This window comes from Pipistrellus hanaki (assembly GCF_964339955.1).
Source record: "Pipistrellus hanaki genome assembly, chromosome: 11".
NCBI classification, from domain to species: Eukaryota; Metazoa; Chordata; class Mammalia; order Chiroptera; family Vespertilionidae; genus Pipistrellus; species Pipistrellus hanaki.
In genome coordinates, this window is record NC_140513.1 from 44,619,611 (window position 1) to 44,634,476 (window position 14,866).

General features: G+C 44.6%; 1 protein-coding gene across 3 annotated transcripts in view; it reads right to left on the reverse strand.

Annotated features, from left to right (window-relative positions):
* Nucleotides 1-13,911, reverse strand: part of ERMP1 (endoplasmic reticulum metallopeptidase 1) — a 32,476-nt gene extending 18,565 nt beyond the window's left edge. For 2 of the 3 annotated variants that reach the window (XR_014796391.1, XM_084899587.1), the window contains exons 1-6: nt 13,461-13,911; nt 11,446-11,747; nt 5,790-5,917; nt 4,814-4,919; nt 1,773-1,919; nt 1,016-1,108 (exon numbers count right to left, since the gene is read on the reverse strand). Coding sequence is in view for 2 of the 3 variants with exons in the window: in XM_084899587.1 (XP_084755713.1) it covers nt 1,016-1,108; nt 1,773-1,919; nt 4,814-4,919; nt 5,790-5,917; nt 11,446-11,747; nt 13,461-13,810 (1,126 nt within the window). In the remaining variant the exon portion in view is untranslated. The remainder of the gene's footprint in view (nt 1-1,015; nt 1,109-1,772; nt 1,920-4,813; nt 4,920-5,789; nt 5,918-11,445; nt 11,748-13,460) is intronic. The other variant, XM_084899588.1, reaches the window with a different exon arrangement.
* Nucleotides 13,912-14,866: the final 955 nt, after the last annotated feature.

Genomic DNA, 14,866 nt, shown 5'->3' on the forward strand with positions numbered 1-14,866 from the left:
AATGAGTTTGAACTTTAGCACAGGAGTAACGAAAAGCCTTGAATGGCTGGCATTTCTTCCGCTTGCCCATCCCATCCCTGACTTTTTCTTTTCACTTCAGACACCACACTGCCTTACCACAGGATTTCTTACACTGCCTCCCGGGCTCCCTACAAATGTGTAAATGGGACTTTAAAAGCTCAAGTGTAATCCTCTACCTTTGCTTTGCTCTCCCAAAAAAAACATTTCCATCCTCCATACCTGTTTTGGTATTCTCTATGCTGCTCACACCCACACCCATTTACCAGGCTCCTCCGAGAGCTCTAAACGGCCTGTGTGTTCATCTGGTCGGTTCACAGACGCCCCCCGTCCTATGGGTCTCACAGGGCTCCTGGTGTCCTTCCCTTCCCTGTTCCTGATCTGGATGAGGCTCCCACAACCCTATTACAGTCCATAGCATCGTCTCTTCTAGCCAGCTAAGCTTTATGTTTTGCAATCATTGTTGCTGCCATCCATCTGATTCATCCCTTCTATCTAACTTGTCAAGTCTTGTTGAATTTACATTAAGGCTCTTTAAGGCTCAGTATCAGACTTACCACCCCTCACCACCCCACCTCTCTCTGGAGAGCACGTGAACTCCCTTGCCGTGTTCTCCTGACACATGTCCTCTACCCCTCACCACCCAACCTTGGATCGATGTAACTTTTTTGCACCTGGACAAGATACCCAAATGTGTTGGTGCCACCTCCAAAGCACAGCTTCCATTTTAGCTAGATGGAATCCTAGATAACTCAGCAATCCCACCACAACCCTGGGTCAACCCCTTTCCAATTCCCCACCATGAATAATGCTCTTAATCGCTAATCTAGTCTTCCAGGCTACATTTAAGTCCTCGGATCTCTAACTCCAAAGCCCCAGCTCATTCACACCATACACAGCCTCCCTAATGCTCGGGCCACGAAATATTCATAGATTTATAGGTCATCCCTAATATTCCATCTTACCATGTATGAAAAGTCTAAATTAGAATACCAACCTGCTCTCTGAATGGAATCTGTTAGAATTCTGTCCGCTGTGTCGTACTTGGTGTGATAAATGAATCCGTTTTCAATAAAAGCTAAGTCTATTCCTAAAACATACACAAAAAAAAGGTCATTTTGCTTTAAAGATCAACTTGATTTAGGCCTATTTATTTAACGTATTAAATTAAATTCCCAAAAGACAAAATGTCAAAGCAGCAGCATGATTGTTTTGTCCCATTTATGAATGAAATCCCTTCCAAATGCTTCCAGGATCTACAGCTGTGGTGTGTAATTCAAAACACAAGTGAGGAGGCACACGACTGCACATTAAAGTCCCACAGCAAGGAGCAGGAATGCCGAGCTTGGGACATCCTTGAAACTTTGCCACCTACAGCCTTGCCAGGTCAGAGCCAAATTTAACTTTCAAATGGGCGGTACAGTCCACCAAGGCTGCTGGCAAAGCAAAACAGCAATGAAAGTCAAAACCCCCGAACGATCTACTACTATCTTTTGGGAACGAACTGCTGAACAGTTCTCCTCAGTTCTCCTGTGGCACTGTGGGGCCAGGTGACATGTTCTAAAAAAGGCAAACACTTTAGAGCAGAATTTAAAAGAAAAGGAAAATACCGGAAGCTTAGTTTCAGTGAGTCAGGATGCACAGCCCTCACAGAGAATGTGCTCAGAAAATGCTGTCTACGCACAGACTTCCAAAGTGGAAAAGCTGCTATGAATTAAGCGTCGTCACGCTGTAGCCCACAACTGACAGAATACCTGGAATGTTCCCAAAGTCCCTGTAGATGCGGAAGTCGGTGTCTGAAGGAATGATGCCACTCTGGAAAACCTCCTGAGCCACCACAGACGCAAAAGGATGTTTGGCTGTGGAAACGTACGCTTGGACCAACCAAGGATTTTCAGGACCTGAATGAAATGAAACATGACAACGTAACCTTTCAGAAAATAAAATTATTTTTAAATATAAAATAACACCATAAAAAGTTTTGTTTAAAAATTAAAAATCACTCAAAAGTCCCATCATCCTAACTTTTCAAATCTTCAATTTTTAAAAAAAATATATATTTTTATTGATTTCAGAAAGGAAGGGAGAGGGGGAGAGAAACATCAATGATGAGAATCACCTATTGGTTACCTTCTGCACACTCCCTACCAGGAATCAAGCCCATAACCCAGGCATGTGCCCTTGACTGGAATCGAACCGGGGACCCTTCAGTCCGCAGGCCAACACTATCCACTGAACCCAACCGGCGAGGGTCATATCTTCAATTTTTTAAAAAATGTATGATTGTGTATATGTAGCTATACTCACAGGGTATATATAATTGTAAATTGCTCTTTTTAAAAAATATATATTTTATTGATTTTTTTTATGGGGAGGAAGAGAGAGGGATAGAGAATTAGAAACATCGATGAGAGAGAATCATCGATCAGCTGCCTCTTGTATAACCCCTACTGGGGATGAGCCCACAACCAAGATACATGTCCTTGACCGAAATCAAACCTGGGACCTTTCAGTCCGCAGACCGACGCTCTATCCACTGAGCCAAACCCGTTTCAGCATAAATTGCTCTTTCACTAAACATTATGTTCAATGCTTTTCCTATGTTGCTGGATATTACAATGGTCATTTCAATAACTGCAAATCACCAAATATACCACAAAGTTCCTTATTACTATTTATAACTTTTATCATTATTAATAACTAGAGGCCCAGTGCACGAATTTGTGCTCAGGTGGGGTCTGGCTGGCCTGCCCCGATCGGGGCCAATCAGGCCAGGCCAGCCTGGGGGAGGGGCCGCAGGTAGTTGGTTGGCTGGTCTGCCCCCAATTAGGGGCAGGGCTGGCTTGGGTGAGGGGCTGCAGGTGGTTGGTCAGCTGGCCCCGCCTTCTGGTCAAAATCCCAGTTGAGGGAATAATTTGCCTATTAGCCTTTTATTATATAGGATTTTGCACTCATATCTTCATACATATACAACTTTTTTCAAATGTGGCGTTTTTCTCTTTAGGACAGAGAGAGAAGATGTATTTTTGTTCCCAGTTCCTCCCTCCTCCTCCCATTAACTGATAATGCCTCCCTGTGGAAGCAGCCCGTACATTTCTTCACCCTGTGACTGGCAGGCTCAGCCACAGGAACCGCTGTGGCAAATTAATTCTGAATGAGGGAGAATGAAACTTCACTGAGAAGACTTCTCAGAGCACCACATGGTCCATTCCTTTGGCCATGAGATCAACTCATCGCCAACTGGGGCGTCTCCTTCAGCCTGGATCTCAGCATGAATAAGACACGTGGGACAGAATAACCGTGAAACACAACTTCAGTTATCCAGCAACCAAACTGTAACGCCAGGAAGAAATAAGCCTTTGCTACTTATTATAACCCACTGAGATTCAGGTTTTTTGTTACAATAAAATTTAGCAAAAAGCTGACGAATGTTGACAGATAAGGTAATTGTATGCCAGCTCTAGATTTGCTTGTTGGATGTGCTCGCTCTCCCCCATCAGAAAATCTTGTTTTGCCACCACTCACTGAACTTTTCTTTTACTTTCTTTCTTTCTTATGTTTCTTTTCTCCATGGCATGATTCAGTTTTTTATTTTTATGTTTTTACTTGGAGGTTCTGGTTGTTTTTTGCTTTTATCATTTTATTTTTTCTGTTTTTAGCCTTCATTTTTCCATGGTGTTTTGAGGATTAAGTGGCATATATATATATATATATATATATATATATATATATATTTCCATCCTATATAATAAAAAGCTAATATGCTAATTAGACATGACGGCAGAACAACCTACACACACACACATACATACATATACATACACACACACACACACACACACAGAGTGGGCAGATTATGATGATCTCTGAATGCATAGTAATCCGGCCACTCAGTGTAACTATATCTCAAATGGGTACCAAAAGTACTCTAGACTTTTGAAGAAAATCAACCACCTATTTGCCCTGAGCTCTCTATCAGCCAGTGCAAAGGGGAAAACTGATCAGGTACATGATTTATAGTATCTTTGGTATCAAATAAATGAGGTACTCAAGAGAAGTACACTGAGTGGCCAGATTATTATGCATCCAGAGATCATAATAATCTGGCCACTCAGTGTGTGTGTGTATGTATGTGTATATACAATATATTTATGTGTGTGTGTATAAATATATATATATACACACACACACATACACACACACACACACACACACACACACACACATATATATGTGAAGTACTTTGAACATTTGGCATATAATAAGCACTACATAAGTATTAGGTGCTATTATTATTATTTGGTTAAAAATTTTAACAAAGACAAGCTAAAGCTATCATATGCTTTAAAAAGAATGTTCAGCCCTAATTGGTTTGGCTCAGTGGATAGAGCATTGGCCTATGGACTGAAGGTTTGATTCCAGTCAAGGGCATGTACCTTGGTTGCGGGCACATCCCCAGTGGGCACCTGATCGATGTTTCTAACTGTCTATCCCTCTCCCTTCCTCTCTGTAAAAAAAAAAATCAATAAAATATATTTTTTTTAAATGTTCATTTCATTAGAGAGATAGCTTATTTTCGCAAATGTTCCGCTTTTATAAAAACAAGAATTACATTAAACTATACAATGCAACTGCATTCAAATATAAAATACATGGTGGGGCAAATGTAGATTAACAATTGTCCATATGGGAAATAATACAATAATTAGTAAGTAATAATACAAGAATACAGTTTGTGTTTCATGTACTCACAATTGTAAACCTACTTTGTCCCATCCTGTAAAGCCTCACATACCTGTTTGGAATACAAGTTCTTTCCCTCCTACCCCTGCTGCCTCCAGGTTAATAAATGCACGAATCGAGTTGGCCCAGGAGTGCTGCGTAATGAAACCATGACTGGCCTGAATGAGAAAGAAAGAAAACAAACAGAAGTTAAACAATTTGAGATTATCAAAGTCTCTATTCTGCTTAAAGACAGAACATCTATGTTGACAAGGGGAAGAAGAGGAAAATAATCATTTCTTTAAAGGCAATATCTAAAGACACACGTCTGTTTCTCTCTCAATGCATCACGGCTGTGTGCAGTTTGCTGAGTGGAAAGTCACCACCACAGAAAACATCCTGGTTTCCGTGAGGGCGCCAAACAACGTCCTCCGTGTGAGGCTACGCACAAGAAAGAAAGAAAAAAAAAAAAACAACAGCAAACACGAGAAGGGACGATCCCCATGGCTGGGTGTGCATGCCGTGTGCCTGCCTCAAAACACCTCAGAAACTGCCGTCAAAGAAAACCTGAGGTGCATAATTATGCCATCACACTGACAAGAATCAAACACTGACAAGATGACCTGTTTGTTATAAGTTGAGGTTTTCAAATACTGAACATCCTATATAACAAAAGCGTAGTAGTATGTAAATTGTCCCCTGACGGGGAGTTGTCCGGGAGTTCGACCAGAAGGCGGGGCTGGCTGGGGGGAAGGAGGGAGACCCTAGCAGGTGGCGACAGGCGACCAGGGGGAAGGTAGGGAGCACCCACCGGGTGACCTGTGGCCGGCAGCCAGCAGCCACTAGGGACCCTTCCAGTGCACAGATTTCGTGCACTGGGCCTCTAATGCATACCGAAGTGGCTGTGGAATTTTCATAGTGCTGCAGGTACAATATTTCTTCTGTATATGACTTTATGATAATATTCAAATGAAGAATCAAAATGCATAAGTTATTAATATTACTATCATTATTATCCAACCCTAGTACTTACAACAGTAAAATCTTACCTGCAAAACATTTTCCTCAGCACCATTAAAGAGAAATATGACAGCATGATGCAAGGCTTCTGAAGATGTTGACAAGACATGGAGGACTTCCAGCATCACCGAACAGCTAACAGCATCATCACTGGCACCTTTAAATAAAAATGAATTAAAAAAACAGACTTGCTCCTCAGATTTTAAAATCTTTACAGTATGAAGCATCGGGGCAAGGAATGGGGTTTTCTCATCAGGGAGCATCACAGAGCTACCAGACCAGAAGCACAGCTCCATCTGTCATCATCCTGTGACATCATACTCACCAGCATTAAACGCCACAAGAACAGGGATCTTTGGTTTGCTGGTTGACTTACTCTCAGTGTCTAGAACTATACCTAGGCCAGAGTATCAATGTCTATGGAATAATCAACCAGATTAGACTAAATTAGTACTAAAATCTGGCATTCTCTCCTCTGGCTGGTGTGGCTCAGCTGGTTGTAGCATCATCCTATACAAGGAAAGATCAAAGGTTCGATTCCCCATCAGGGCATAACCTAGATTTCTGTTCCATCCCTGGTCAATGTACTCACTTGCACATCGATGTTTCTCTCTTTCTCCATCTCCCTTTCTCTCTCAAATCAATAAAAGCATGTCCTCAGGTGAGGATTAAAATAAAATAAAATCTGATGTCCTCATTAACCCAAAGTACTTTATTCCCTTCTTTATCCTTATTCCACATCCTCTATAATATCCTCACTTCCAGTGCTCACAGCTTCCTAGATCATTTCCCCCTGCCACCTACTCCTTTCCTGCCTGTTTTCCTGCCAAAATCATAAAATCTTCAAATCATTCGCATTTACAGAGGGGTCAGTTGGGATGGTATAACATTTTTTAAGATTTCTCCAAGGAGATGTGATTAAAAAAAAAAAAAAAAAAAGTACAAAGAAGACACCAAATCTAATAAGACAGAGAAGGAGGCTAATGAATTGAGTAGTATCCCTAGTCCTAGCACTGATAAAGCAGAGGACTTCATCAAATCACTTTACTTCTCCATTCGGAAGCTTTACATGTTAATTAATAAAAGTGATTATAAAGATGGCTTTAGTGCCTTGATTTTTTAAAGCACTGTAAGAGGTAAAGTTACTGATTAGATACTTGATGATATTAAGGAATTCTTTTTTAAAAAAATATATATATTTTATTGATTTCTCACAGAGAGGAAGGGAGAGAGATAGAGAGGAGCTAGAAACGTCGATGAGAGAGAAACATTGACCAGCTGCCTCTTGCACACCCCCCACCAGGGATGTGCCCGCAACCAAGGTACATGCCCTTGACCGGAATCAAACCCGGGACCTTTCAGTCCGCAGACTGACGCTCTACCGCTGAGCCAAACCGGCTTCGGCAGGAATTCTTATTTTTTAAATGAGCTAATTAACAGTACGATGAGCATGTCAAACAAGAGTCCTCATCTTTCAGTGATTTAGACTGAAATACAGGGAAACGGATACAGCTGAGATCTGCTTCAAAATAATTCAGAGTGGCAGGGGTGGAGGTAAAGAAACAAATCAGACTGCCGAAGCTGGGTGACACTAAGCAGGTTCATTAAACAATTCTGTCTCCGTAGATAGGCACAGTAATAACCCAGACAATAGCATCTTCAGTCTTACCCACGGGGAGACGGGACGCTTCAGAGTTTAGCAGGGGTTTTGTTTTGTTTTTTAATCCTTACCAAAGGACATGCGAGAGGGAGAAAGGGGGAGAAACACAGATGTGTGCGAGAAACAGCAATCCGTTGCCTTCCACACGTGTGCACAGGACGATGCTCAACGGACTGAGCTACTCTGGCTGGGCCGTTTAGTATGGTGGTTAAAGTAAGAAAGACTTGGAAATAAATTCTAGTTCTGTCATTTGCCTACAACTTCCTGGTTTAGAGAGCAGGCTCCTGACATCTACCTCACAGGTGTGTTGAGAGGATTACAAAATAACGTGACCTGCATTCAATGTTAGTTTTTCCTTCTCTTTGCAAACTTAAGGAAGGCTCTGTAGCTAGGTAAAACGCTTGTGGTGGTGGTGTTAAATTCAAGACTCCATTCCTGCTAGAGAAGAAACTACTTATTACCTATTATTACTTGTCTTGGCAGTGAATACTGAATTGCACTTTAAATCCAAGTGAAACTAAGTAATAACTACCTAACTACTATCAAACCATAAGTAGATGTAGCAGTCAGTAAAAACTACCACCTTCCAGGATCCAAACGAAATGAATGGTTTTTGAACTCTGAGTCTGTGAGTTACTTTAAATTAAAACTCAAGCCATAAAAATGTTCTTTATTCAAAGAGAAAGGGAAATAGAAAGAGACATACCTATACAGGGTTGACTTAAAAGTTAAACTATCCATTTATCTTCCTTCATTTCAATGGTTCTGCTGTCTGGGAACAGAACCAGAGAGGGCCAAATATCTCTAAGAAAGTGAAGGAAAGTTAGAGAGCAGTATCTATAGCGGCTGAGTGGATAACCAACATCCCTTTCTATTTAGAATGAACCCAGAAATTGAAGCCACTCTAAAATAACTCAATGTCTCTTCTACCAACACCCTGGAACCACGCAGCCTACCCAAGACGACATGTAAGTCCTTTCTGTGGGAAACATTACTTCTAAGGGGTAATGATCCCTAAGGTCCAGATATGTTGCTGAGAACAACTTGAAAAGAATGCCCGGACGAAACTGGTTTGGCTCAGTGGATAGAGGGGTCCCAGGTTCAATTCCAGTCAGGGGCATGTGCCTTGGTTACGGGTACATCCCTGGTAGGGAGTGTGCAGGAGGCAGCTGGTCAATGTTTCTCTCCCATCGATGTTTCCAGCTCTCTGTCACTCTCTCTTCCTCTCTGTGAAAAACCAATAAAATATTATTTTAAAATATATAAATAGATAAATAAATAATAAAAGAATGCCCATGTTTCAATTAGTTCACGCACTGAAAGGATTTAGGTGATCATCTATTTTATGAGTGTATTTTTTAAAACTATTTTTAGCAATTTATTATTGACAGAAATGTCCTTGGGACTGTTGGTATAGGTGATCTTATAAAATTTTAATTTAAAATGAGTTCCAATGACTCACAAAAATGCCATCCTTTCATTATTGGACTCCATATATATAATTTGTAGCATTTGGCACTATGTTTCTGATGCTTGTATGCACATCTTTTTTTAAACAATGCTCTTAAATAACCTTGATGTTAATTTGTCCCATCCTAGAATTTAAGCATCGTAATAGTGGGCACAGGGTAACACTTATTACTGCTTTGAAACAAGCATAGAAGAGACTGGTTTGAAACCCTAGCACACACAAAAATATTTCTGACTTTATAAAAACAAATGGGGCCAAAACCGGTTTGGCTCAGTGGATAGAGCGTCCGTCGGCCTGTGGACTGAAGGGTCCCAGGTTCAATTCCCGTCAAGGGCATGCACCTTGGTTGTGGGCATATCCCCAGTAGGGGGTGTGCAAGAGGCAGCTGATAGATGTTTCTCTCTCATCGATGTTTCAAACTTTCTATTCCTTCTCCCTTCCTCTCTGTAAAAATCAATAAAATAAAATAAAATAAAATAAAATGGTAATTAAAAAGCATGTTATAGACTGGCCAGTATGGCCCAGTGGTTGAGCATGACCTATGAACCAAGAGGTCACCAGTTCGATTCCTAGTCAGAGCACATGCCCAGGTTGCTGGCTCGATCCCCCAGTGCAGGGAGGCGGGGAGAACAGGGGGGGAAGGGGAAGGAGTGGTGCAGGAGGCAGCCAATCAATATTCATTGATGTTTCTCTCTATCCCTCTTCCTTCCATTCTCTAAAAAAAAAAAAAAAATCAATAAAAACATTAAATTAAAAAAGCATGCTACATTCTAAATGCAAATGGCAAGCTTCCTGGTTAAAGATGTCCTAGGGTGAATCAAGCAAATAAATGTTACTTTATATTTTGTGTAGCTCTCTAGATTATCATATTGGGCCGGCTGTAGTTTTAAGCAATCCAGAAATATTAATATTAAATAACAATTAATAGTGGGGGAAATGCTAAGAGAAAAGCATTATTATCTCCACAGATCAGAAACTGAGGAGAAAAGAGGTTAAAGAGATTGCCAAAGGGAGCATTAACTCTCCTTCCTTTCCAATGTAGATGGAAGAACTGACTGGCCCTACCTCTGTCTCTGATCGGTGTTGATCAGTAGTTTATTCTTGTGTCAAGTGAACGGCGGTGAAGGGGCGGAGTTTGAACCAGGTGCCATCTCAGGTCTTGTCTATCTCTAGCCTGCAATGATTCCATTGTAAAAAGCTACAATTTCCTATTCCTCCCTGCTTACGTCTCTTTCACAATTACTAAAAGTGTTTTTCTCATGAATCTTACATTTCTTAATGAAAGTTCAATTTAGGGGGATTCTCATTCATTCAAAATATTTATTATGTCAGGCACTGTCGTAAAACCAAGTATCCTATTTTGACGAAGTATTTTCAGAGGAAGTTTTATGGATTAATGAGGTATTCTAACAGAACGGCATTCCCCGGGGGCTGTCACTTTACAGGCTGACAGAAACTGCTGGGAAAGATGTCCTCCAAACCCTGTGTCTGCGAAGGCAAGGACTGCTCCTTTATCCTGTGTCCCCAAAGCTTAGCACAATGCCTAGGTGACTAAACACTTAAAGAGGCAGAACCTAACTCCAGAAATCAGGGACACATATTGGTAACACTGATAAAGCTGCTTCAGTCTACCACCAACATGCCATGTCCTGTCCTTGGGCTGCTGGCACTAATCCTATATAATAAAAGCCTAATATGCAAATCGACCGAACAGTGGAACAAGATTTCAGTGGATGTTCAGCGGCCCACAGGTCACTATCATACACACTGACCACCAGGGGGCAGATGCTCAATGCAGGAGCTGCCCCCAGACTGCAGGCCCCAGGCCAGCCAAGGCAGGTACCAGCGGGGATCCCCCAATCTCCCCACCAGTCACCCCCCAGATCAGCCCTGATCACCAGCCATGCCTAAGGACCCTACCTGGTGCATGATTTCATGCACCAGGCCTCTAATCTATATATATATATAAAAGCCTAAGCAGCCATTCAACCAGTAGCTATGATGCACAATGACCACCAGTAGGCAGACGCTCAATGCACGGACATGGAAACATGCAACAGAATGATGAATATCAGAGTCAAGGGGGGATGGGGGAGGGTGGGAAGAGATTAACCAAAGATTTTATATGCATACATACTAGAAGCTGACCTGGCCTGCAGGGATCAGGCCAAAACCGGCCCAGGGCATGGATTCGTGCACCCGTGGGGTCCCTCAGCCTGGCCTGCGGGGATAGGGCGGAATCCATGCACCTGGCTCCTAACATCCCCCGAGGGTCCCGGATTGTGAGAGGGCACAGGCCATGCTAAGGGAAGCCACCGGTGCACGAATCTGTGCACTGGCCTCTAGTGTTTAATAATAATAATAATAAAGCACTTGAGAGAATAGCAGGGGGTTAAATCTTAAACTAAATGATACTATTCTAATTATCCTAGCCTGCCAAAACTAAAAAGGCTTGCCCAAGAAAAGGATATCCCAGAATTGACCAAGCAGCTTGGCATTCATAAGCTTTCTGGACTGGGATGACTTCAAGTAGACTGAAAAAACGGGCACATACCTGGTGAGTTTGCCACAGAGTCAAAGTGACAATTAGCCAGAACAGCGTGCTGGGCTCCATCTCTGGGTTCCAGCTTGACCACCACGTTGGTGATGTTGTCATAGTAGCTTGTAAAACCTCCCAAAAAGTCAATGCTGAAGGAGCCTGTGGGCCGCTGAACATCTACTGAAATCTTGTGAAGGCTGTTGCTTTGAACTTCAATCAGTTTAATCTGTTCCAAGAGGTAACGCACGGTCAGGATTTCATTTTCTGGACTCCCTGTAGTCCTGGGGCCAATGGATGTTATGTGTTCAAGATGATCCCTGGAAGTCACCAAAAGAATGATGATTAACACTTAGCACAGAACCACTTTTCCTCTGAACTCCCCTCACCCTGTAAAACAAGTTCTTTCACTTCTCACATAAAAAAGGGTACCTGCCCTGACCAGTTTGGCTCGATGGATAGAGCATCGGTCTGCGGACTGAAGGGTCCCGGATTCAATTCCGGTCAAGGGCTTGTATCTTGGTTGCGGGCACATCTCCAGTAGGGGGTGTGCAGGAGGCAGCTGATCGATGTTTTTCTCTCATCGATGTCCCTAACTTTCTATTCTTCTCCCTTCCTCTCTGTAAAAAAAAAATCAATAAAATATATATATTTTTAAAAATGTATCTTCTTTGAGGAAACACTTGATGAAGTATATGACTGTCTAATCACTATGCTTTAGACACAAAATTAATACAAAAAATATTGAATGTAGACAATAATTGAAAAAAATAAATTTAATTTAAAAATAAAACAATTTTTTTTAAAGGTTGCTTTTTATCATTTCAGGAACATTCCATCATTTCATCTCCCACAAATGCATCCCTTCAGAGTTTTCTTTACGCCTCCCTCCCCCAACTCCAAATTCTCTCAGTCCTCATACAAAGAATAGAGATTCTATTCAAAATGTGTAAATGCTGAAGACAAGACAGCACAGAGTGCAATTTCATGGTGCCACACTCTGGAGGGCTACTGACTCTGGGTTCGGGAAACCAGTGAGCAGAGACAATTACGTCAAGAAGTTAAACAAGCAAAACTTTTTTATTGTAAGGAATGGGCTCAGCCCTCCTATTGTGCACGCAAGACCTAATAACTTCAATTCAGGCCAAAACTAACTCTACTCCTAACACACACACTCACACACACACACACACACACACACACACACACAAATTGTTTTGTCTTTTCACTGCATTCCAAGTGGGGAGAAAGGAGGGGGGAGAGGAGACTATTCCGGAAAGCCCTTAATACGCTTCCAGCACACTGTATCCGAAAGAAAAAGTTTTTAAAACACAATCACTCTGCTAGCTGGAGATTTTGAGCTGACACTCACGCTACAATACATTTGACCTCATCACCTTTCTAGCACACTTAATGGTGTCTCCTAAAATTTTTTTTTTTTTTTTAGTTAAACCTTACACACCAGGGACCCAAGAATAACCACCAGGAATCTGAGAGCTTCTGAAATGGTAAAATGTTTGAAGTGCATGTCCTCTTCCAGGCTGAGCCTCCATAGCGTGCAGACGTCAGGACTGTGACCCTCAAAAAAAAAACTGGACCTCTGACTGCATGATCCCCTTCCCATCCCTCCCCGGGAACCGAATTAACAAAACCGGCGAGGCTCATAAAAGTCACGCTCCTGCATTTCATTTGGAAAGCAGAAGGGTTAGTTAAAAAGCTGCTCCAGAAGATGAGGGACGGCAAAGGAGCAAACCGTCTGCAGGTGGGGCAGCAAGGGAACGGAGTGCCGGCGCGCTCCCCCGGGCCACCCGCACCTGCACCACCAGCTCAGCAGCGGGGCAGTGCCAGCCCGCCAGCCCCGCGCCCTGTACATCGGGTCTCCAGGCAGGGACGCGCCAGGGCACCCACCCCACCCCACCCCACCGCACGCGGACGCAGGTGCGCCGGCGAGCCCGGGCGGTCCCGCGGGGCGGGTGCCCAGGTGCGGTCTCCAGGTGAGGGGACGCGCGGGCGGGCGGGACGGCGGCCCGTACCTGGCTTGGCGCGCGTCGAACTCCCGCGGGTGGCCCGGGGCCCCGCGCAGCACGAGCTGCTGCAGCGACAGCTGCACGAGCGTCCGCAGCGCGAGCAGGTAGAGCGCCAGCCCCAGCGCGGCGCGCGCCTCGGACAGCCCGCTCCGCGCAGCCCCGCTCCCGCCGCCGCCGCCGCTGCCGCCCGCCCCGCTGCGCTTCCGCGTCCTCCCGCCGCCGCCGCGCGCGTCCGCCAGGCTCTCCGGCGCCCGGGCCTCCCGCTCCGGCAGCGGCGGCGCGGCGGCCGGGCCGTCCCGGCGCTCGCCTCCGATGCGGTGCCGCCTCACGGTCGCCGACTCCGAAACCCACTCCATGGCCACGAGCCGCCGCCGCCGCCGCCGCCAGCCCCAACAGCCCCACAGCCCGCGACAGCCCGGGAGCAGCGGGGCCGCGGCCGCCGCAGCGCCGCCTAGTGAGCGGACGGAGCCTGCAGAGGGCCAAACTTGTTCTGATTGGCCCGTCCCGCCCGCCGCCCGCCGCCCGCGCGCGGACACCCGGGCTCTGCGGGCAGCTCCTCGGTGGGCACCGCGGCAGGGCAGGGCGGGCCCGGGCTGGGCGGGCCCAGGTTGGGCGTGGTGGGTGTGCCTTTCTCCTGCGGCTGGGCTCCCCTGCCAGGTGTGGGATGGAGATTTCCAAATGGAAAGATACCCATCCACCTAGAAACCTGAGGAAAGCGAGAGATTGCGTTTAAAAGTATGCACATGGTGCAGCAGGCAGAGGAAGAAGGCAATGGCCCAGCTTTCCTAAGCAGCATCAGAACCGTCTCTGGACATTGTAGGCTTTTAAAATGGGAAAATAATATTACAATAATAAGACCGGGCAAAGGAGGCCTAGACTCATGCTTCCACATATCTTAACCGTGGGAGGTAACCAGCGTTATCATTGCCTCCATGAACAGCGGAAGAAAAACAAGAGCTATTATTTTCTGAATGCCTGTCACGAGCCAAGCACTGTGCTAAATGATTTAACATATCAACTCACTTGAGTCTCATAAGAACCATGAAAGGGAAAAACTTTTATTCCCATAATAGCCGAGAAATTTACAAGTAGCAGCTGACGGATTTTAAGACAGTGGACTCTCCAAACAGCATTCTATCCCAGGACTGAAGGCGGCCCTCTGGAAAGCGACCGCCTAGTCTTCTTTCTGCCTCAAAGTTCTGTGTCTCCAGCATGGACTTGCAGGAGCCCCTTGACCATTAACCTGGAGACCAGCTGGGAAGGGGCACTCTCCTGCCTGCCTGCCTACCCGACCTTACCTGCCGCTCAGGCCCACCTGACCTCAGGCTGCCCCTTGTTCTCAGCTCTCCAGCTGGCCTCTTTCAAAATCCTCCCTGCTCACCCCTCTCTCCTTCTCCAACAGGATCGTCTCA